Raw genomic sequence first — 23,650 nt, forward strand, 5'->3', positions numbered from 1 at the left:
TTCACTTCATTTAAAAGAGCAGCAACAAATTATATATGCGGCGAAAATAAGCAAAAATGTATAAACATCAAATTTGAAGGAAACTATCATCGTTGATGAAAGAAATCACCAGGAGCAGGAAAAATAATAACTAATCTGATATGGTTCTGTTTCTCTTATGTCCCGTTCCTCCAATCAAAGAAGAATTCATGCCTAGGGATAGTGCAAGTGCATAGTCAAAGTCTTCCCTCCATGCCTAACATCCACTCCTTCTAGTCAAGTGCCTTGCGGTGCCTTTAACGATGAGAGAAGGCAATACCGAAGACCCATCAAAAAGGTCAAGTCTTTCACTACCATAAGTAGTTTCTACGTTGATTTGTTCAATTTGTTGCAGACAATGCTTTTCTCTACACTTCTCAAAGATTTTTCAAGATTTGCTTATAAAAAAAATTCACTCCGAGCACCAATTTTTTTTAACTTAAAAGTGTTTATCTCAGAAAGTTACCTAATATATCTACTTTGTACACAAACTAAAGAGAACTTAAATTGGGAGCAGAGAGTAGCAGGTTAGTGAAAAGAATAAATAAACAATAGATTCATAGCTCCATAAAAGAATTTCAAGTCGAAACAAAAATTAAGTCAACACACGCACCTAAAGTAGTTCTCCACATCTTCTCTAATCAAAGAAAGTTTATGAATCTGCCACATTAATAAATCGTATAAGAGAAACTCAATCTATTACATTGCCGCAATCTCTTTTCAAATAATACTCATAAATTTAACCCAAAAAGCCATTGAATTGTCAAATTAAGAAGTGTGGAAAGAATGTAAAAGAAGCCCAGAACAATTTGATTATGCACTAATGAAGATTAGACGAAATTAATCAAAGAAACTAAATGCATGCAATGATAAGGTTAAATTACTAACGTGTACCTGAAATTCAAGCAAGAAATTATATTCAAACTAATTGAAAAGTAACAAATATAAAATATACCAAATTATTATATCGATGATAATAATGCAAGATGATCTCGAAAAAATCCATCCAATTCTCACCAAAAATACCCAAAATCTCAAACGTTTGCAGAGAGTAGCTAACAGAGAAGATGTGAGGAGAAGAGAAAATAAGACCTCGAAACAAAAAATAAAATAAAAAAGGAAACAAATCATTGGATTGCCATACACGTGTCTACATAGGCTGAAAAATTAAGTTGTTGATGGTACAACTTACATAACCTTTTGTACTATCAGGTGATGCAGTGTTCGTCCATGTTTGCTGGCTTATAATATATAGTAAAGTAATATTCGGATTCCTTCACTCTCTGCAGGGGATCAAATCCTTTTCAAATGAGTATATCTCCACCTTGTAGAAGTAAGGTCTGCATACACACTATCCTATCTCCGGACGTCATTAACGTTGTTGTTGTTTGAAGCAGGGAATGGTTTATATATCTAATATAAACAAATTATATAGTTAATGGGTATGAGAGGATAAGGACTGAATTATGTTCATCAAACAATATGCCAATGCAGAAAATATAGTTGGAACCTTCCACTGGTTAAGATCTTAGGTTCGAGACCTAAGTCTTCCTTAAATGAGCCTTATGTGGCACGAATCCATATTAGTCAGGGTCCATCGCAATGAGGTCTTTGACCCTATTTCTTAATTTATGTCATGACTACTTAGCATTAGAACAATAGATGGCCTATCAGCAGCATGGTCCTGGACACAAAGCAGGCTAATATTTATGCATTTCAACACTGTTGCAAATGAACATGAGTCGAAAATTGATTTATCCATTAAGTCTAGTCCTTTGCTTTCAGTCGATAGCTTCCGTGCCTAAAAAAGTGTTCCAAAATGACTGGTAAATATGTTGATAACATTGAATACTGAATTCGTTGCACTTACATAACTGAGAAGGTTGAGATGCCTTTCGTGGTCATAAAATCTGCTGTTTCTCGTGCCATTGACAATCTCTAGCATCAAAACACGAAAGCTGTAGACATCAGATTTCTCAGAGAATAGTCCTTCCATCGCGTATTCAGGGGACAAATAACCGCTGCAACATATATACAGGTCAGTATTTGAGTAACTTTTTTACTGTCTGAATGCAGAAATAGAGGAAATGTTTACTATGCTCCAACAATTCTCCGAGTGTTTAGCTCTTAAGTCACTTGAAAGGTTCTAGCTAAGCTGAAATCTGAGATTTTCGGATTCATATCATCATCTAAGAGAACATTGCTGGCCTTCAGATCTCGGTGAATGACCCTTAAATTACTAGATAAAATATCATCATCTAAGAGAACAATACTACTACTTCTGATGGCCTTCATATCATCATCTAAGAGAACATTACTAGATAATCTTTTGACAGCTATCACTTGTTGATATCCGTCGATGTTGTATCAAAAACACCATTATATTTTTCTGTAAATAAGTTGCAATCCGTTGTTACATACCTTGTTAACAGGGCCGAATCCCCCGGCCCTGCTCCAATCTTAGTTATCAGTGATAATTGCCAATTTAGCAAAATCAATAAGATGTACTACTACTTCTGATTAAGTTTGTGACAATGCTTGCTCATTCCACAAGTTGTCTGTCGATGTATGTATCACCTGAATTATGAAACCTACCAGACGGCATGGGGTCTTCTATTCTATTTCTTCTACTTCCTGAAAAATTGTAAAGTTACATTCACATATATTTATTACACATACATATAAATATATCCAAATATATATTTGAACAAGTCCTGAAATCTCATGTGGAGAAACTAGGAATGTTATGAAGTACTAAGAAATATGAAGATATGATCTGTGATGTTATAGAAATTGATTGAACATAAAATTTGGAAATCTTCCAACAGCTTCTTTGAGCCAATATTACATACAGTCAAAAAGAAAAATAAAATTGAAAAAATTATTATGATTCTAGTAATTCACTAAAAGGTAGAAAAAGAATTTGAAAAAATAACACATTTAGCAGATTGGAAGAGGAGCACCATTCCAGCTCTTGAGACACTCCAACAATGGATCAATAATCTGTCCATTACACATTGCTGTAAACACCTTGTCAATCTCCTCACCGGGTGATCGAACTTTTTCACCTGTCAACAATTCTGTTCCAAGTTCTTGTCTCACCAACCTGTACAATGGATATGATCTGCAGTCTGTGATCCTGTTAGGAATTGAAGGGTTGCCACTTTCAACAACAGCTCTTACACTCTCAACTTCTTTAGGCAACACAGCGATTAATTCATCCTCGAAAGCTCCAATCTTTTGGAAGATTGAGCTGTTGACACACTTCTCACTTTCACCATTCTTCATTGCTTGATCAACAAGAACTTGTCTCAGCTTCTGCATCAAAGGGTAGTTGGAGCTGCAGGGATCATCTGCATAGGCAAACAAGTATTCCCTGTCCACGGCTCGTAGCAATTCCTTTTCGCAGAATCTTGCTGGATGAAGTTCACCATTAGCACCCATTGTCAAAGTTCTCTTAGCTACTTGGCTAACTGTGTTCTTGACAGCACTCTTCAAGTTCTCCTCCAAATGCCGTAAGTCTATAGCTTGGCAAAGCGCCACGAGATAGGTTGATGACATTAGCTTCAAGATATCAACAGCCTCAGCTGTTTTCCTGGCTGAGATTAAGCCCAAGGAATTCACATCTTGGTTGTGTTGCTCAGCACTTTGGACATGGTTAGTCACTGGATTTGCCAAGAATTGAAGTTCCGAGCAGTAAGAAGCCATCGCGATTTCAGCGCCCTTGAAACCATAGTCCAAGCTTGGATTCCTTCCTGCTGTCAGATTAGATGGCAACCCGTTGTTGTAATAGTCGTTGACAAGCTCTGAGAATTGGGCAAACATCAATTTACCAATTGATGCAAGGGCTAATCGTGTATTATCCATGGAGACACCAATAGGAGTGCCTTGGAAGTTGCCACCATGTAAGGCCTTGTTTCTTGAAACGTCGATCAATGGATTGTCGTTCACTGAGTTAATCTCCCTCTCGATCATCTTAGTTGCAGCACGGATGACTTCAATTTGAGGGCCAAGCCATTGTGGAGATGTTCGGAGAGCATAACGATCTTGCTTTGGTTTTTGAAGAGGATCCATTTCATGGAGCTTCTGAGCTGCCTTCACATAAGAGCTTCCATCCAAAATGTGTTCCATAATAGCAGCAGCTTCAATCTGACCAGGGTGATGCTTCAACTTGTGTGTCAAATAGTCAGTGAATTCGGGCTTTCCGTTCATCACTTCAGCAAAAATCGCTGATAAAACTTCAGACATAACAGCAAGAATGTTGGACTCAAACAGGACTATTGATGCCATAGCAGAACCAACTGCTGTGCCATTCACAAGTGCAAGTCCTTCCTTAGGCTGCAACTCGAAAAATCCACCAGTAACACCAGCCACACGGAAAGCTTCCTCAGCATTAAGTTTCTCACCGTTGGGTCCAACAGCCTTGGAGTTAGGCCTGCCAGTGAGCAAACCAGCAATGTAGGACAAAGGTACAAGATCACCCGAGGCAGTGATCGTACCACGGAGGGGCAAACACGGGGTGATGTTGCTGTTGATCAACTTAGTAATTGCTTCCAAGATTTCAAATCTAATGCCAGAGTAGCCTTGAAGCAAAGTGTTGATCCTAACAAGCATAGCTGCCCTTGTTGCTGAATGTGCCAATGTGTGAGATGTTTCTGTTCCATTGCCAAAAACTCCAGCATTCAAGAACCTGCAAAAATATCATATTCATCAAGATCACATTTTTAACTTAATTCATCCGAAACATCTATGCGTAATATCACTCTATACATACAAAGTAAAATTTTATTTGGCTCAAATATGGCATTGAAACTTTTTTAGTTAACAAATAATGGCATGGATGAGGCTTTTCTTAAACGGAAATAGCATAAATGAGCTAAACTTTAAACGGATGACATAGATGAGCCTTTTTCTCAAAGTTCGATGGCATATCCTAATAATAAATAACGAACTCGTTTACTGAAAATCTTGCAGCTGTCATTGGAGTACCAACTATATATTGTTTTTAAGTTTAGATAATGCAATTAATCAAATTTGTTACTTAGCTAAATTTATAATCAACAATGGTTCAGAATGCTATAGCTAGAAAACAAGGAACATAAAAATGTGTGTCATCATAGAAAAAAAAACAAAAAAACTTTTCTAATGGAGCATATGATGTCTATGGCCCAAGATTGAGTACTCAAGGTAGTCGATAAGCTATATATAACAAAAAATATAAAATTCTTTACGTTGTCAGTGTATATAACGAAAAAAGTAGTTTGTTTACCTAATAAGTTCTTTTTGAAGAGCACCACCATTTTTTGTTCTTCTATGAGATGTTGCACCAAATCCAGTAGTAACACCATAACTATCTGTACCTTTACTCATACTATCCATCACCCAATCACTACTAGCTTTCACACCAGCCCTTGCACTTTCAGAAAGTTCCACTTTGACCCCATTACTTTTGTTATCAACATTTGCAATGGATGCAACTTGTGCAACAGTCAAAGTTTCACCCCCAAGTTTCACAATTGGCTTTCTAAATTCATCCACCATCTTTTTCACTTCATCCAAATGACTCCCTCTTAAAGAATCAGCAGCCATTTCCCAATTCAATGGATCATTAATTGATTTCTTGCACAAATCCATAGCCACTTCTTCTACTTCTCCATTAATATGTCCATTTTGTGCAATTGATGGTGCCATTGGATCAAGAAATGGTTATATTTGTAATGAAGAAATTTTAGTGAAGATAAAATGGTTGGAGTTTAGTTGTATGTATATAAAAAAAATGTTGTGAAATTATAAAACTTTTTTTTGTTTTGGTTGTGGTAGATGAGATGTCATGTGGTGAGTATAAATAGAGAGGAACAAATGATGGTTGGTAAACAAAATATGTGAGAGGGGGTTGCTAGGAAAAAACTAAAATGGTGGTTGTTGAAGTTTAACGGTATGTACTACCTCCGTTCATTTTCACTTGTCATTAGTTAGTGACATAGGTATTAGTTGATGTTTAGTATTAGATCCTCAAGAATGATTTGGAGAATAATATTTAATGTTAATAGTAAAACATGAAAAAAAAAATTATATTTTCTTGATTTGTTAAAAGTGACAAATAAAAATGAAAATATATTTTAGGAATAATTGATAAAGTGAATGGAGGGAAGATTATGTATAATTAATTTTATTATAAGTTATGAACGAATATATTTTTATAAAACTTTTGAATTTATCTTAAATAAGATTTTGTTTATATTGGTCAATATTAATTGGTCAAAACATAGTATGAGTCAAACTTAACAACTAAATATATAGTACCAACCAAGTGATTTCCATCTTTGTTTTTGTTTTGTTTTTTAATTTGACTTTTTAAATAGGGTATTAGGAAGGTTGATAGAAATGATGGCTTTGAATAGGAAAGACACTGGAAGAAAATAAAGTGAGAAAATAGAATAAAGTTTATTTGTGAACCAAGTGGGTGCACTTTTGTTAGGTTTTGTTCCATATATATATCCATTAATTAATTTAAAATATGTTTCAAATTGCATTCATACTAGAGTGTTCACCTAATAGTGAGTATCCACTTTATTAGATTGGTCAAGTATTATTTTTATAATTAATTAATTTACTAATTCGGCTCATTTAAATTTATGTTAGGTAAGATTAAGTTTGAAGAGGAAGTACTCTATCTTTAAGATTTGAATATGGAAATTTCGTCAGTTGTCTTTCGATAAACTTTGAGTTTAATTTTATTTTATCTTTTAAAAAAAGTTTTATTTTATTTTTATCTTTGACTCTTATGAAGGTCCAAGTTGAAGCAATAAATATGTTATCATAAAAAGGTTAAATATAACGAAACAAAATTCCAATCTTATAACGTTTGATTTTATTTTTGAAGTATTTTGATACGTGAAGTGTTAATGTGACAGTTTAATATTAATAAAAATGCATTATATGTCACATTATGTATCATGTTATGTCAATTGGAGTGCATTACATTTGTGTCTCTTTACTTTCATCAGTTGTGGTAGAATCCCTATGCACTACATGTAGTAATGTACCTACAAGCTCTACTGATAGTAGATTTTAGTAGTCACCTGATTTGTATGGATGCATAGTATTTATAAATAAATCTTTTTTTAACCAAAAAAAAAAAAGTCCCACATTCCCAAGAGTCATGTGAAGATCAAGGTATCAAAGCCAGACTCATCAATCACCATCGTTGTATTTTTCAATGTAATCCATTCTATAGTTGAGTCCTGAGGGTGCCGTGGGAGTGTTAAGTATCACATTGAGGGGATAGGTTGTACTCTCCTTATATGATAGTATTGAGCAATTCTCCTCTCATAAGCTAGTTTTTGGGCTTGAGTTATATATAAAGATATGACACATGTGCCTCACTGAACCCAAAAATTAGTTCATGCGGGGAGGATTATCCAAGTCCATATAAGAAGATCACCAGTTCATCACCCAACCAGTGTGGATCTCTAACCACTAAACTAGATTACAACTAAAAGCATCATTGGTATTAAAAAGCAAATGAGTCATGCTAGGGTCTTGAGTCACTATATGTTCAAGGGTTTTGACACATTCACTAAGATTTCAAAGCATTAATCAATAAGAGGAATTTAATTAAATTACCCTCATCTTCTTAAATGAGTAATTAAGAAGTAACTATAAAGTAGTAAGGGTAATTGCCACATAAAAACATCATAAAATGAATGATATGCACCAACTTGAGACAGATATTAAATGTAAATATGGTAAATATAGATTTTCTAGATGACTTTTCAAATATGTCTATGGTATTTGATTTGGTATAAGATAGCAGATATCTAGTTGAATAGTTGAGGGCAAACATGCTTGATATGAAAACTCGAGGTCCAATAAAAGGTCACTCCTCATTCCAATCTTATTAAAGAAGGAAGTAAATAGATTAAGGTTTCCACATAGTTCCGTTATAGAGGGTGCAGGCAGGGGGGACAGCAGGGAGGCCGGACAAGTGGGTTGGTTCGTTTCGTCCTCCTATCTACGCAATTCTCTGTCTTCGTTAGTGATCATGTTGGGCGAAAGGTACTTGTAGAGGAGCAGAAAGCCACATAGGAACATCAAATAGTTTATCAATGGTCACATCTGGTGATAATGCTACATTATGATATCAAGAAATCCAAGTCAACCACTGTTTCATCCAATTAAGGACTACAGTAATTAAAAATTCATCCCATGGACATTAGTAAACTCTGTTACCCCACAACTTTCTCGTCTAATTTTGGTCAAGCTTTTAGGAGGTGAAATGTTAAAAAAAATTAAAATGTTTATTTTTTATTTTAAAAAATGAGGTGTTTATCTAAATTTTTGAGAGAAAATAAGTGTTTTTTCGGAGTAATTCAAGTTATTTTTCAAAAGCTAAAAAGTAGTGTTTGCTCAATTATACTTTTTTGAAAAGTATTTTTGAGAAAAAAAATTATACTTAAAAACACTTTTAAAAGCTTGGTCAAATACTAATTGTAATTTAAAAGTCAAATACAAACTGCTTCTTACCAAAACTATTTTTTGGAAAGCACTTCTGAAATAAACACTTTATAAGTTGATATTAAAAGTTTGGTCAAGCAAACTATTAGTATACTCTAGCACAACAATATCAGAACTGGAAATAGGTTTCTATGCATATCAACTGATCTTAAAAGGTATTCAACACGTTCATAAGAAAGGGTGGGTCCATTGTGATATATACTAAACACGCTAATGTTTTGGTGTTCGATAATGCTGAACGTGCATGGTGGGATGCACAAGTTGAAGTTGGCTAACTTTTGGATTGTCATTGAGAGTTAATGAAGGAATGACATATATATATTTATGACTGGAACTACGTTGACACCCTAGAATCTCTAACATGTATTGGTTTTCATTCCAAGGCTGGTTGCTAGGGTGCACCGTGGCAGAGATAATGATTGGGAGTCCAGTTATGATTTATCGCGACAATAGAGATTTGCAATGGTAGATTATGAATGAATTAATATTACTGACTGCAATACTCTTTTATGAATGGACCAAACATATCGAAGTAGATTATTACTATATTCGATAACCATTCTTTTGGTCAAGAAACTATTCTTATTAAAAATAAGCATTTTTGTTTAGTAGCAGAAGCTAAAAAGAATAGCTTTTACTCAAAAGTAAGCTTTTGAAAAGCACGGTTGGGAAAAATACATTTAAAAACACTTTTAAAAGCTTGGTTAAACACTAATTGTTGCACAAAGTGTTTTTAAAAATTATTGGTCAAACATAAACTGGTTCTAACCAAAAATACTTTTTTTGAAAAGCGCTTTCAAAATAAGCGAATTTTATAAACTTGACAAAACATGCAATTAGTATACTACTACCCTAGCATAACAATATCAAACATAATATGAAAAATCCTTTCAAAATAAGGAACAAAGTAAATTCAACAGCACAAATTCAAATCCCCAAATATAGCAAGCACAAATCCAATGACTATTGTCTATTGGCATAAAATTACTAAAGAAGTTACCAAGGCAATGTTACATGAACAGGCCAAGATTACATCATGAAGATATGGTACATCAACATGTGCAACCATTGCAGACTCATTCCTTCTCTTCTATGAGAACATCCAACTTCAGCCGAGCACTGGAATTAACGACATCTTTTGGGACCACAAGGAATTTCTTCAAAGGACTATCTTCTGACCAGTTTGGCACACTCTCTGCAACGGATTCTAGTTTAAAAGAGCTTTCCCCATCTGTTACTACAAGCTCATACGAGAACCTTCTCTTCTGCCTAGCTGGTCCAACACAGATAATGTTGATAGCACTTCCACCACGGTCACTAGCATGGTTGATGATAAAAAGTATACCTTCTGTCCTCATTTGAAGAATTTTGTACCTTTGATCTTTTTCTATAAAAATTGGATGGACAGCATTGAAAAAAATGTGCTCTGCTGAAGAAGCATGTTTGTCGCTAAAATGCGCATATACCTTTGCTGAAGTACCTATAAAGTCACAGCCATGGGAAGGACACAAACAAGGCACATAGATGCATGCATTTTCATGCTCAGTGTTCTTACTATAACTCAGAATCTCCTTGCAACCATACCTATTGTTCACGCATGAAACTTTCAGAGATTCTAGAACATTCTCCATAGCTCGACAACGGTTATATCCAATTGGCAAACAGCATGATGGACACTTATTAGCAATCTTGATGCAGCAAGAGGCACATGCTATATGCCCATTCTCACACTATATTTTTGTCCACAAAGAAAAAAGAATGTCAGAAAATATGTTCATTGTAAGCAGTTAGAATGTTTGCAGATCACAGCTTACTCTACTCTGCCTGCTTACAAATTTCAAGGTTTCTCAAAGTACGCAGCTTAAGAAGTAGGGAAAAAGAAAAAGGTGTTACATGGAAAGCGTAAACAAATTGCACTTAAAATTCACTATTTAGCTCTTTGTATTAGCATTTGCCATAAACCTAGAGTCATGGCTTTAATTTCTTGCTTGGTCCAAAAGACTCGTACATCCACTTTCACTTCACTACTTAGCCTTTCATATTAGCATTTGTCATTCCCTAGAGTCATGGTCTTCAAGTTTCTTGCTTCGTTCAAAACACACAATAATTTCATTTAAACATGCTCATGCATTAAAATGTCATATTTTGTTGCAATAACAACAAATTGATTACCAATAGCTATATTCTACCTTAGAGTAAAACCATAGTAGCTATTCTGCAACTCTTAGATGAAAAAGGACAGAAATTAACCACCCTGGCAAGGAGAAGGATGTAGAACTTAGGATCTGAACCTCAGTTGTGTATGCTTTTAAATGCAGTAACAAGATTAAATCTGAAGTTACTGTGAGCTAAAACCAAGAGTTCTAAAAAGAGGCCTAGGTACATAACTTCTATCACGCTAGATCTCCAACAAAGGAATAGTATACAGTTAATAACTTCTATCACGATAGATCTCTAACAAAAGAATAGTATACAGTTAATAACTTCTATCACGATTGATCTCCAAAAAAGGAATAGTATACGGTTAATAACTTCTATCAGATAGATCTCCAAAAAGGATCAGTAAACAGTTAATAACTTCTATCACTGCTGATACCCTAATCTTTTGTGGGGCAGAGACTCTTCAAGTTTTATATCTCAATCTAACTCTCAAGCTGTTTGAAGCTGGATTACATATTAACATGATGAAGAACCAGATCTACCCTATCAATGAAGTCTATTTTGAATACCCTGGCACGGAATTCTGGGGTATGGCACATGCTCTTTCCACTCTACTTATTTTGGTCTCCCTTTGGATGCAAAATACAAAGCACCTGAGATATGGAATGGAGTAGTGGAAAAGGTGGAGAAAACGCTGGCAAACTGGAACATGCAATATCTATTTATGGGAGGAAGGCTAACCCCATCAATAGTGTACTGGCCAGAATACCTACCTACATCATGTCCCTCATCCCAATGCCATATGAGGTGAAAGAGCAACTAGTTGGTCTGAGAAGGGCATTCCTATGGGAAGGAAACCGTGAAGAGCATAAATTCCACCTTGTGAAGTGGGATAAAGTCATATTGCCAAAGGAACAGGGAGGTTTGGGTATTAGGGATCTTACGAAACACAACAATAACATTTAGGGAAGAAACTATGTCACCAGATAATTTGCAAGAAAAAAGCTTAATAACAAAGTAACTTAAGCCCAGATTATATCGGGATGCAAAAAGAAGAAACCCATTTACAATGATACCCATTTGTAATCTCTAGTCAGAATGGGATTAACTTGATTGAACCTGGTAGCCATCTCCCCACTTTAAGGGTCTTATTATTCTCCATCATAACCCAGTGCTTCCTCTAACTTGAATAGTACGCCATTAAGACTATGACTTCAGCAGTAAAACAAGGACCTACACTAGCCAGTTATTCTCCAATTTGAATGAAATGTTATAACTTCAAAATTCAAACCACATGAGATGGGATAAACACCTAAAGCAGTCATTCCTCTGTCAGCAATTCTCCCAACTAAACTCTTTAACAGATCCACATTTCCTATGCTCTTTCAATGCAATACTGGATGCTAAGTAATCATATTTCTATTATCTGACATGTCTGCTCTACTTCTGTATTTTATTTTTTAAAACCGCCTCCACCAGGTAGGGCTAAAGTCTGCGTAAACTCTATCCTCCCAAACCCCACCTGTTGGATTAACAAAAACGGTAACTTTTACACCTCCTTAAGAGCAATAAACTATATGGGTCAGATTATAAATGTCAATACAAATTCCTTTCTATTCAAGACCATGTCATTCAAAAACCTTTAAGGCAAATCAAGAATTCTCCGAACACAATTAATTCCAACATATATACACAGGTAAATTCTTATACTCCTAATAGCAATGAAAAGGGTAAAAAGAAGAAACCTGAAAGACAGGAACACAGAGATGTTCAAAGCAGATTGGGCAATCCAACACATCCGGATCCAATAACGTCACAGAAATTGACCCGTTTACTCTTGAACCCTCCAAATTCTGATCTGGGTCCTCTCCAGAAATAGACCTGTTCTCTCTTGAAACCTCGGATTCACGAACTGGCACACTCCGATCACCGCTCAATCGGAAATTTTCCTCAGATTCCGATTCCGATCCCCAATCCTCCTCCTCCTCTGCCTCCTCCTCTATTTCTTCCTCAACAACCCTTTCCCTTTCCCTTTCCCTTTCTCTTTCTTCTTCTTCTTCTTGTTGACGGATAACGACGCTACAAGAGAAAGTTCCAGCGGTAGTCCTCCATCTCTTGGGTACAGGTCTGCTTGTAGGGTTACTGGGTCCTTCATCATTATCATCTTCTTCTCTTCCAACTGAAAATCTCGCCATTTCTTCATCTTCTTCTTCTTCTTCTTCTTCTTCTTCTTCTTCTTCCTCTTCTTCTTCTTCTTCGCTACTAGATGAATGGTTCACTGTTATCATGGTCAAAATTCGGTTTTTGTAAATATTATTTCAATATCTTATTATATTATTATTATTATCATATATTTATACTATTTCTTTGAAACTACCTATAGAAAAATATTTATGTTTTTGCAAAATTTGGTAACAAAATCGAATTTGGTCAAATACTATGAGATTTGAATTTAAATGTTTTCTTGAAAAAGTGTTTGACTATGAGGTATAATAGTTTTATTTAATTTATAAATAAGTTGTATAGATTTTATTTTTTTGAGTTAAGAAAATGAGTAATCAGATTTCAATATCTTATTATATTATTATTATTATCATATATTTATACTATTTCTTTGAAACTACCTATAGAAAAATATTTATGTTTTTGCAAAATTTGGTAACAAAATCGAATTTGGTCAAATACTATGAGATTTGAATTTAAATGTTTTCTTGAAAAAGTGTTTGACTATGAGGTATAATAGTTTTATTTAATTTATAAATAAGTTGTATAGATTTTATTTTTTTGAGTTAAGAAAATGAGTAATCAGATTTCAATATCTTATTATATTATTATTATTATCATATATTTATACTATTTCTTTGAAACTACCTATGGAAAAATATTTATGTTTTTGCAAAATTTGGTAACAAAATCGAATTTGGTCAAATACTATGAGATTTGAATTTAAATGTTTTCTTGAAAAAGTGTTTGACTATGAGGTATAATAGTTTTATTTAATTTATAAATAAGTTGTATAGATTTTATTTTTTTGAGTTAAGAAAATGAGTAATCAGATTACCAAGAAATTTATTTAATGATTAGCTTTATTTGAATATGTATTTTTTATGTCACATTAGTACATTGAACTTGGACGGTGTTTGATTATGAGTGTGTTTGAATTGACTTGTTTTAAGTGTTTTTAACTAAAAAATTTGTAAGCACTTTTGAAGTGTTTAGGTAAATTAAAAAAGTGTTTATAGATTATTTTTTTGCTTCATGAATTAAGAAAGTGAGTAATTAGATTACCAATTATGGTGTACTAAGAAATTTATTTAATGATTAACTTTATGTGAATATATTTTTTTGTCATTAGTACATTGAACTTGGACGGTGTTTGATTAAGAGTCTTTTGGATTGACTTGTTTTAAGTGTTTTCAAGTGAAAATAATTTTTAAGCAGTTTTGAAGTGTTTGGGTAAATTTAAAAGAGTTGATAGATTTTTACTCTTCATGAATTAAGAAAATGAGTAATTAGATTACCAATTATAATTTATCAAGAATTTATTTAATGACTAACTTAATTTGAATTATGTTTTTTAATGTCATTAGTACATTGAACTTGCAGGGTGTTTGACCTATTTGGCCAAGCGGCTAGAAAATGTTTATTTTTTTAAGCACTTTTAATATTTTTTTAAAAGTATTTTTGAGAGTCAAATTATGAAAAGGACAGTTACCAATGCACTTTTAATATTAAGATTTTTTTATATAAAAAAAACTAGTTTGAATATCTATTATAAAATTATAAATTAATTGTTTATGTTTATTTGATTAAAAAGTACATATTATAAATTTTCAAAAGATAAATCAAACAAAAATATTAACATGATGATTTAAATATAATTAAAAACATCAAGTCAAATAAATTAAAAAAATATTCCACAAATTAAAATATAAAATAGTAATATATAAAATGTAAAATAAAATAAAATATTGTGTAGATGAAGGATAAAATTCTAAAATGAAACTTGACCAAACTTATGGGATATGCTAACTAATTAAGAAGGGATATATTAGTAAAAATGTATAAATTGTAGAGTACTTTGCCTTGAAAAAAAATAATCCTAAACATTAATTCTTATTTAATAATTGATTCATAATTTAAGTAATATGTCATCAAAAATTAATTAATAATATAAAATTCTTTACTCCATGAGTAAATACTATTTAACTCCTTTAAATATATAGTAGATAAAAGATAATATGTTAGTTTATGCAACAACAACAATAATGTATTCAGTGAAATCCCGCAAGTGAGGTATGAACGTAGATTGTATGCACACCTTATCACTATCTCGTAAGGTAGAGAGGTTTTCGGAGGACCCTCGGCTTGAGTATAACAAATCAAAGTAAGTGAAAAGGGAAATCGACACTAAAAAAAACATAGCAACTAAAACGGAAATAGTAACAATAACAAAATAAAGCATTAATTGAAACACCATAAATAACAAATGGTGATAGAAAATAAAACACTACAAGAATAAAGCTAACATTAGGGCGGAACCACCAAACCTAACCCGTCGAGAAGCAAGACAACACTTCACTACCTACTAAGCTTCTACTCTAATTTGTGACCTCCACACCCTCCTATCTAAGGTCATGTCCTCGGTAAGTTGAAGTTTTGTTGTGTCCGTCTAATCACCTCTTCCAAGTACTTTTTCGACCTACCTCTATCTCTCTTTGATCGTACTCACTATATCCAACCTCTCTCACCTCCTCAATGGAGCATCTGTGCATCTAATCTTCACATGCCCAAACATGTTAATTTATGTAAGAGTAAATTTTACCGATAGTCATTCAACTTTGAATTATCACATAAATATCACTGAGAAAAAGGGGAAAATATGCATTATCCTTCGTATCATATTGTATTTTTACAAGTCTTTTCACACATTAAAGGTGTATATTAAATGTAAGGCATAATACATAAACATGACCTTTAGCTTGGCTTCAGCGGACAACTATGCCCTCCAACTTTGAGTGTGCACAAGTAGACACTTAAACTTGTATAAAATTGAACAAGTAGACACACGTGTCCTACATGACATAATACATGTAGGACGCCACATAGGACACAAAATTGTCATATAGGATGTCATGTAGGACGAATGTGTCTATTTGTTCAATTTTATACAAGTTTAAGTGTCTACTTGTGCACATCCAAAGTTAAAGGTCATAGTTGCCAGTTAAACTAAATTTAGTATTATAAATTTAGTTATATCTTTTGTTACATATATGTGTAAGCTTTCTATTTGTAATTTGATGAACAAGTTAGGATTTTATTATGACTTTCTTTTTTTGGTGCAGTGTATAAATAGATTGATTGGCGACGTGTTTTTAGAGATTTTAGCATCATATTAGAATCACGCTAAACAACTCCAAAATCACCTAAGAATATCACTGACATGATCAGAGTTAATGACAAAGGAACGAATGTCATCAATGGATCGGAATTAACCAAAGAAATACATGTAAACATAAGCTTTAAGCACAGGTGTTCATGCTATCACATAAACTTAATGTATATAAGGATCTTAAACATGGTAATCTTATCAAAAGATGTTACAGAGAACATACCTGAAGCAGACGACAATATCACATATAGAGAAGCGGAAGCGTTAACTGAAAATCAATAAAGTTGGACATAAGAAGTCAAAGATATTAAACATTCTTAGAGTTGCCAGTTTCATCATCATATAAAGAAAACATTCGGGGGGGAGTTTAACCTGCTCAGGTACTTATCCCACACTTTGCAGGCACGAGTAGTGTACTTTACCTTCTCCTCAGGACCCATCAGCTTCCATCTCTGTGGCCTGAAAAGTGATGTGCTCTTACTAGCATGCTTGAGTGTAACAAACAGGTGTACACTAAGGCATTTCATACATAGAAATAGATTCTTACAGCTTTCAGGCCTAAAGATTCAGGATGTGTTGTAGCACTATGCTTTTTAATAAAGCCACAGCTGCAAATATTATTCTCAGTGTTAGCAGAACATGGTGGTTCAAAAGCAGTGGAAATTAGATAAACAAGTTACAAATATAAGGTATTTACTCAAATAAACATGTCACCTGAAGTGCACCCAAGAGCAAGTAGGATGAGGAGTGGCTACTTGCTTTTTCTTCTTTTTTCTACTCCCTTCAGGTTCACTAATACCTTGATACATCCTCTTTCCCGTTGCAAATTCTCCTTCACTAGGCACCTTAAAATTAAAGAATGGAGAAATTCAGTTACCTATAATACCCATCCACCTTAAAATAAAAGAACACGAAAACATGTATGCTAAAACTCCACAAGGCCAACAATGTTACAAACGAGTCAAATCACGAAGATGACACCAAAGCACATAGAATCCGGAAAAAAAATGAACTATTTTGACTGTACAGAAAATGAACATTTTATCACATTTAGCAAATGTGACTGTTATATGCTATGATGCTCCCAACTACAGCATCAGCTGAAAACATGTCTGCAAGCCGGCTGCAGTATTATGCATACACTCCTAAATGTTAGGCTTCTTCGTACTGCTAATTCGTGAAGATTCAGCTACTCCTCAATGTCAGTTTCTTCATATTGCCAATTTCCTTAATAAACAGTGCATTTGTTTTGTGACTGATATGCTATTAAACCATGTAGTGGAGTGAAATATGCTGATAGTCCAATACAAAACAGCCAAGCAGAGCTGATACTTGCACTTTGATATATCATGTCCTTACTTTATAGATAAAGTCATCATTTTTACATGGTAGATATCCTCAGTCTCTTTAGAATCCCACTAGTACTTCTACAAGTCAATAACTCCACGAAAGAAAACCTGGACTATCATACATTCAGGCACAAATGACTAAATATACCGTACCCAGATTAGATTGTTCCATTTTCCTACATCATCTTTTAAATGTGATATAAACGTCTTGTGCTCTGTTCACTACAACTTCACCTGTGTGAGCTGGCTCAAATTGCCCGTCCCAAGCCCGGATAAAGGAGGATTGCCGACTGTCAATCGAAACAACCTCTCTACCCATAAAGATAGGTGTAAGGTTGCGCACATATTATCCTCTCCAGACCCAGTTGTAGGATTACACTAGGTTCTAAAAGTACCAATTGGTGAAGTAACATTAAGGAACTCTGTTTTTCCTCTTCCAAACAGTTTAGCAGTTACCTACTCCTTCATCCCAATTTGCCGATTCGAAAGCAGCAATAGATGAGATTGAATCAGACAGAAGGTTCACCCCTCACCCTGGGGGATTGGGGAGTTGAGACTTCCTTGCTCTTAGGCCCGCTGTAAGGCCAATAAGATAGTCTAAAAACATGTCTTAGACATTTGCATGGCTATACATCATTTCATGAAAAGAAAAAAGAGAAACTTCAAAGTTTAAGCTATTTTAAACTGACAGAGAACCAAATGATCTTTGATGAACAATAAGTGGATGCTGCTGTTCGGCAAAAACAAAGAAATCGAAAATTGACTGTAAAACAACAAAATATAAGGTAATATAAGGCACAAAGCAAGATGAAAAATCGAAGGAAATTGAGAATTGAAACCATTGTCATTGTGTGGTGACATCAGGTGGAGAAGCCTCAACCTCAACCATGTCGATTATACTAGGATTCCGGCAGCTATGAACGGTGACGGAAGTTGATCGACGACTAGATGGGGGCGAACTCGTCGGCCTCCGGGGAATTCAGGCGTTCGATTATCTTCTTTTTTGTGCTGATTAGGGTTGTACCTTTAGGTTGTTTGCTTTAATTTGATTTTTTTCATCGGTAAAGAGGAAGAGTACAATCGGGCACCGGGTTTAGCCCGTTTCCTCTGTTGTTTTTCTTTTTCTACTTTTTGGTTTTTTTATTTGGTGTTCGAAATTCGTATTATAGTTAGATTAAATTTGGATCACGCATTGTAGGATCCATTCAATGGTGGTGCTTGCACCACAACCTATATTGGTCATTTCCTTTGTTGTTACCACCTGCATTACCCAAAAGTACTACTAATTTAGAGAAAAATATATTTAGAAATACTTACTCACATATTTGGCATTCGAAATCAGTTTAGAGAAAAATATATTTAGAAAAGTGCATCTAAAATTTATTGACCAAACACAAACTACTTCTTGGTAAGCAGTACATTTTAACAAAGCAATTTTGAAATAAACACTTTTGGGATTTAAGAAGCAAGGCTAAACAAACTACTATAGCATAACAATATTTTGACATTCAACAGCACAAATTCAAATCCCCAAATATAGCAGCACCAATCCAATAACTATTTGACATAAAATTTCTAAAGAAGTTAGCAAGGTATGATAAAATAAGATTACATCAACATCTGCAACCATTGCAGACGTATTCCTTCTCTTCTATGAAAACATTCAACTTCAGCGGAGCACTGGAATTAACGACATCTCTTGGGACCACGAGGAATTTTTTCAAAGGACTATTTTCTGACCAGTTTAGGATGCACTCTGCAACAGATTCTAGTTTAAAGGAGCTTTCCCCGTCTGTTACTACAAGCTTGTACGAGAACCTTCTCTTCTGCCTAGCTGGTCCAACACAGATAATGTTGAAAGCACTTCCAACACGGTCGCTAGCATGGTTGATGATAAAAAGTATACCTTCTGTCCTCATTTGAAGAATTTTGTAACTTTGATCTTTTTCTATATGAATTGGATGGACAGCATTGAAAAAAATGTGCTCTGCCGAAGAAGCATGTTTGTCGCTAAAATGTGCATATACATTTGTTGAAGTACCTATAAAGTCACAGCCATGGAAAGGACAAGAACAAGGCACATAGATGCATGCATTTTCATGGTCAGTTTTCTTACTATAACTCAGGATCTCCTTGCAACCATACATTTTGTTCACGCATGAGACCTTCACAGATTCTACAACCTTCTCCATAGCTCGACAACGGTTATATCCAATTGGCCAACAGCATGATGGACACTTATTAGCAATCTTGGTGCAGCAGGAGGCACATGCTATGTGCCCATTCTCACACTATATTTTTGTCCAGAAAGAAAAAAGAATGTCAGAAAATATGTTCATAGTAAGCAGTTTGAATGTTTGCAGATGGCAGCTTACTCTACTCTGCTTGCTTATAAATTTCAAGGTTTCTCAAAGTACACAGCTTAAGAAGTAAGGAAAAAGAAAAATGTGTTACATGGAAAGCATAAACAAATTGCACTTAAAATTCACTATTTAGCTTTTTGTATAAACCTACAGTCATGGCTTTAATTTCTTGCTAGGTTCAAAAGGCACATACATCCACTTTCACTTCACTACTTAGCCTTTCATATTAGCATTTGTCACATCCCTAGAGTCCTGCTCTTCATCATTTCTTGCTTAGTTCAAAACACTCAATAATTTCATTTAAACATGCTCATGCATTAAAATGTCATATTTTGTTGTAATAACAATAAATTGATTACCAATAGCTATATTCTACCTTAGTGTAAAACCATTGTGGCTGTTCTGCAACTCTTAGATGAAAAAAGATAGAAATTAACCATCCTGGCAAGGAGAAGGATGTAGATCTTAGGATCTGAATCTCAGTTGTCTATGCCATCAAATGCAGTAACAAGATTAAATCTGAAGTTACTGTGAGCTAAAACCAAGAGTTCTAAAAAGAGGAATAGTGTACAGTTAATAACCTCTATATAACTTCTATCACGATAGATATCCAACAAAGGAATAGTGTACAGTTAATAACCTCTATCACGATAGATCTCCAACAGAAGAATAGTATACAGTGAATAACTTCTATCATGACAGATCTCCAAAAAAGGAATAGTGTACAGTTAATAACCTCTATCACGATAGATCTCCAACAAAGGAATAATGTACAGTTAATAACCTCTATCACAATAGATCTCCAACAGAAGAATAGTATACAGTTAATAACTTCTATCACGATAGATCTCCAATAAAGGAAAAGTATACAGTTAATGACTTCTATCAGATAGATCTCCAACATGAGAATAGTAAATAGTTAATAACTTCTATGAGATAGATCTCAAACAAAGGAATAGTAAACAGTTAATAATTTCTATCATTGATGATACCCTATTCTTTTGTGGGGCAGAGACTCTCCAAGTTCTATATCTAAATCTAACTCCCATGCTATTTGAAGTTGTCTCTGGACTACATATTAACATGATGAAGAGCAAGATCTACCCTATCAATGAAGTCTAAAATTTGAATACCCTGGCACGGAACTCTGGGGTATGACACATGCTCTTTCCACTACTTATTTTGGTCTCCCTTTGGGTGCAAAATACAAAGCACCTGAGATACGGAATGGAGTGGTGGAAAAGGTGGAGAACATGCAATATCTATTTATGGGAGGTGAAAGAGCAATTAATTGGTCTGAGAAGGACATTCCTATGGGCAGGGATATCTATTTATGGGAGGTCAAAGTCATATTACCAGAGGAACAGGGAGGTCTGGGTATTAGGGATCTTAGCAAACACAACAATAACCTTTAGGGAAGAAGAGAGCCTAATTACAGAGTAACTTAAGCCCACATTAAATCGGGGTACAATGATACCCATTTGTTATCTCTAATCGGAATCTGGTAGCCCTCTACCCACTTTAAGTGTCTTGTTATACTCCACTACCGTACCCTAGTGATTCCTCTAACTTGAATATTACGACATTAAGACTATGACTTCAGCAGTAAAACAAAGACCTACACTAGCCAGTTATTCTCCAATTTGAATGAAATGTTATAACTTCAAAATTCAAACCACATGAGATGGGATAAACACCTAAAGTAGTCATTCCTCTGTCAGCTCTTTAACAGATCCACATTTCCTAAGCTCTTTCAATGCAATACTGAATGCTAAGTAATCATATCTCTATTATCTGACATGCCTCCGCCAGGTAGGGCTAAAGTCTGTGTAAACTCTATCCTCCCAAACCCCACCTGTTGGATTAACAAAAAAGGGAACTTTTACACCTCCTTTAGAGCAATAAACTATATGGGTCAGATTATAAATGTCAATATGAATTCCCTTCTATTCAAGCCCATTTCATTCAAAAACCTCCAAGGCAAATCAAGAATTCTCCAAACACAATTAATTCCAACAGATAAATTCTTGTACTCCTAATAGCAATGAAAAGGGTAAAAAGAAGAAACCTGAAAGATTGGAACACGGAGATGTTCGAGGCAGATTGGGCAATCCAACACATCCGGATCCGATAACATCACAGAAATTGACCCGTTTCCTCTTGAACCCTCCAAATTCAGGTCTGGGTCCTCCACAGAAAAGGACCTGTTCTCTCTTGAAACCTCCGATTCACGAACCGGCACTCTCCGATCACCGCCCGATCGGAAATTTCCCTCAGATTCCGATTCCGATCCCCAATCCTCCTCCTCCTCTGCCTCCTCCTCTGCATCCTCCTCTACTTCTTCCTCAACAACTCTTTCCCTTTCCCTTTCCCTTTCCCTTTCCCTTTCCCTTTCCCTTTCTCTTTCTTCTTCTTCTTCTTGTTGACGGATAACGGCGCTACAAGAGAAAGTTCCGGCGGTAGTTCTGCGTCTCTTGGGTTCAGGTCTTCTTGTGGGGTTACTGGGTCCTTCATCATTATCATCTTCTTCTCTTCCAACTGAAAATCTCGCCATTTCTTCTTCTTCTTCGCTACTAGATGAATGGTTCACTCTTATCATGGTCAAAATTCAGTTTTTGTAAATATTATTTCAATATTTTATTATATTATTATTATTATCATCATATATTTATGCTATTTTTTTTAAAGCTACCTATGGAAAAATATTTATTTTTTACAAAATTTGGTAACAAAATCGAATTTGGTCAAACACTGTTAGATTTGAATTTTAAATGTTTTATTGAAAATGTGTTTCCTATTGATTTTATTTTTTTCACGAACTAGTACATTGAACTTGGACGATGTTTGATTATGAGTTTGTTTAAATTACTTAAAGTACTTTTTAAGAAAAAATGAGTTTTAAGTACTTTTAAAGTTTTTGGGTGAATTAAAAAAGTGTATAGATTTTTTTCTTTATGAATTAAGAAAATGAGTAATTAGATTACCAATTATGGTTTATCTAGAAATTTATTTAATGATTTTTTTTACATTATTAGTACATTGAACTTGGACGGTATTTGATTAAGAGTAATAGAGTATGTTTGAATTGACTTGTTAAGTATTTGTAAGTGAAATTAATTTTTAAGTACTTTTGAAGTGTTCAGATAAATTAAAAAGTGTTTGTAGATTTTTCTTCTTAATTTTGGTTTATCAAGATATTTATTTAATGATTAACTTTATTAGAATATGTTTTTTTAAGTAATTAGTATGTTGAACTTGCGGGGGTGTTTAACCTATAAGTTTATTTATTTTTGTAAACACTTTTATTAAAATAATTTTTCAGAAAAAATTTGGACTTGCACCAATGACCTTAGAATATTATGACGAATAATAGAACAAAATTTTACTTCTTTTTGTAATTGTTCGAAAATTGCCGAATATTACGTAAATGCCTCAAAATGGCCGAAAAATCAAGAAAATTACAGAAATAATACAAAAAACGCCTCAAAAAAATTTCGACTTGCACCAATGACCTTAAAATATCGTGATGAATAAGAGAACAAAACTTTACTTCTTTTCGTAACTACCCGAAAATGGCAAAATATTACGTAAAAGCCCCAAAATGGCCGAAAAATAAAAAAACACATAAACAATACAAAAAAAGCCTAAAAAAAAATTCGACTTACACCAATGACCCTGAGAATATAGTGACAGTGTTTGATTAAGAGTAATAGAGTATGTTTGAATTGACTTGTTTTAAGTATTTGTAAGTGAAATTAATTTTAAGTACTTTTGAAGTGTTTAGGTAAATTAAAAAGTGTTTGTAGATTTTTTTTTCCTTCTTAATTATGGCTTATCAAGATATTTATCTA

At 34.1% G+C, this 23,650-nt stretch overlaps 3 protein-coding genes across 3 annotated transcripts in view; all 3 read right to left on the reverse strand.

Annotated features, from left to right (window-relative positions):
- Nucleotides 1-18,425, reverse strand: part of LOC125810374 (uncharacterized) — a 100,738-nt gene extending 82,313 nt beyond the window's left edge. The window contains exon 1 of the mRNA XM_049489872.1: nt 18,405-18,425. The gene's annotated coding sequence lies outside the window, so the exon portion shown is untranslated. The remainder of the gene's footprint in view (nt 1-18,404) is intronic.
- LOC125810371 (phenylalanine ammonia-lyase) lies at nt 2,781-5,724 on the reverse strand. Its single transcript, XM_049489870.1, has 2 exons — nt 5,288-5,724; nt 2,781-4,708 (listed from the first exon to the last, which is right to left on the reverse strand). Exons 1-2 carry the CDS (start codon nt 5,707-5,709, stop codon nt 2,959-2,961), a joined length of 2,172 nt encoding a protein of 723 aa, XP_049345827.1. The 5' UTR covers nt 5,710-5,724; the 3' UTR covers nt 2,781-2,958.
- LOC125810337 (uncharacterized) lies at nt 9,586-22,450 on the reverse strand. Its single transcript, XM_049489844.1, has 10 exons — nt 21,868-22,450; nt 19,053-19,727; nt 18,126-18,199; nt 17,952-18,012; nt 16,802-16,932; nt 16,635-16,695; nt 16,494-16,575; nt 16,311-16,355; nt 12,441-12,910; nt 9,586-10,265 (listed from the first exon to the last, which is right to left on the reverse strand). The coding sequence occupies exons 1-10, from the start codon at nt 22,396-22,398 to the stop codon at nt 9,612-9,614; spliced, it is 2,784 nt and encodes a 927-aa protein (XP_049345801.1). The 5' UTR covers nt 22,399-22,450; the 3' UTR covers nt 9,586-9,611.
- Nucleotides 22,451-23,650: the final 1,200 nt, after the last annotated feature.

This window comes from Solanum verrucosum, unplaced genomic scaffold, assembly GCF_900185275.1.
Source record: "Solanum verrucosum unplaced genomic scaffold, falcon-dt-bn FXZP01000038.1, whole genome shotgun sequence".
In the NCBI taxonomy this organism is placed as follows: domain Eukaryota; kingdom Viridiplantae; phylum Streptophyta; class Magnoliopsida; order Solanales; family Solanaceae; genus Solanum; species Solanum verrucosum.

Coding starts and splice junctions, on each gene's coding strand:
- LOC125810371 (XM_049489870.1), bottom strand. CDS start 5,709: ATGGCACCATCAATTGCACAAAATGGACATATTAATGGAGAAGTAGAA. Junction 4,709..5,287: donor CTTCAAAAAGAACTTATTAG/GTAAACAAACTA, acceptor ATATTTTTGCAG/GTTCTTGAATGCTGGAGTTT.
- LOC125810337 (XM_049489844.1), bottom strand. CDS start 22,398: ATGATAAGAGTGAACCATTCATCTAGTAGCGAAGAAGAAGAAGAAATG. Junction 16,356..16,493: donor GAAGGTAAAGTACACTACTC/GTGCCTGCAAAG, acceptor ATTGATTTTCAG/TTAACGCTTCCGCTTCTCTA. Junction 12,911..16,310: donor GATATTGTCGTCTGCTTCAG/GTATGTTCTCTG, acceptor AAGAAGAAGAAG/AAGAAGAAGAAGATGAAGAA.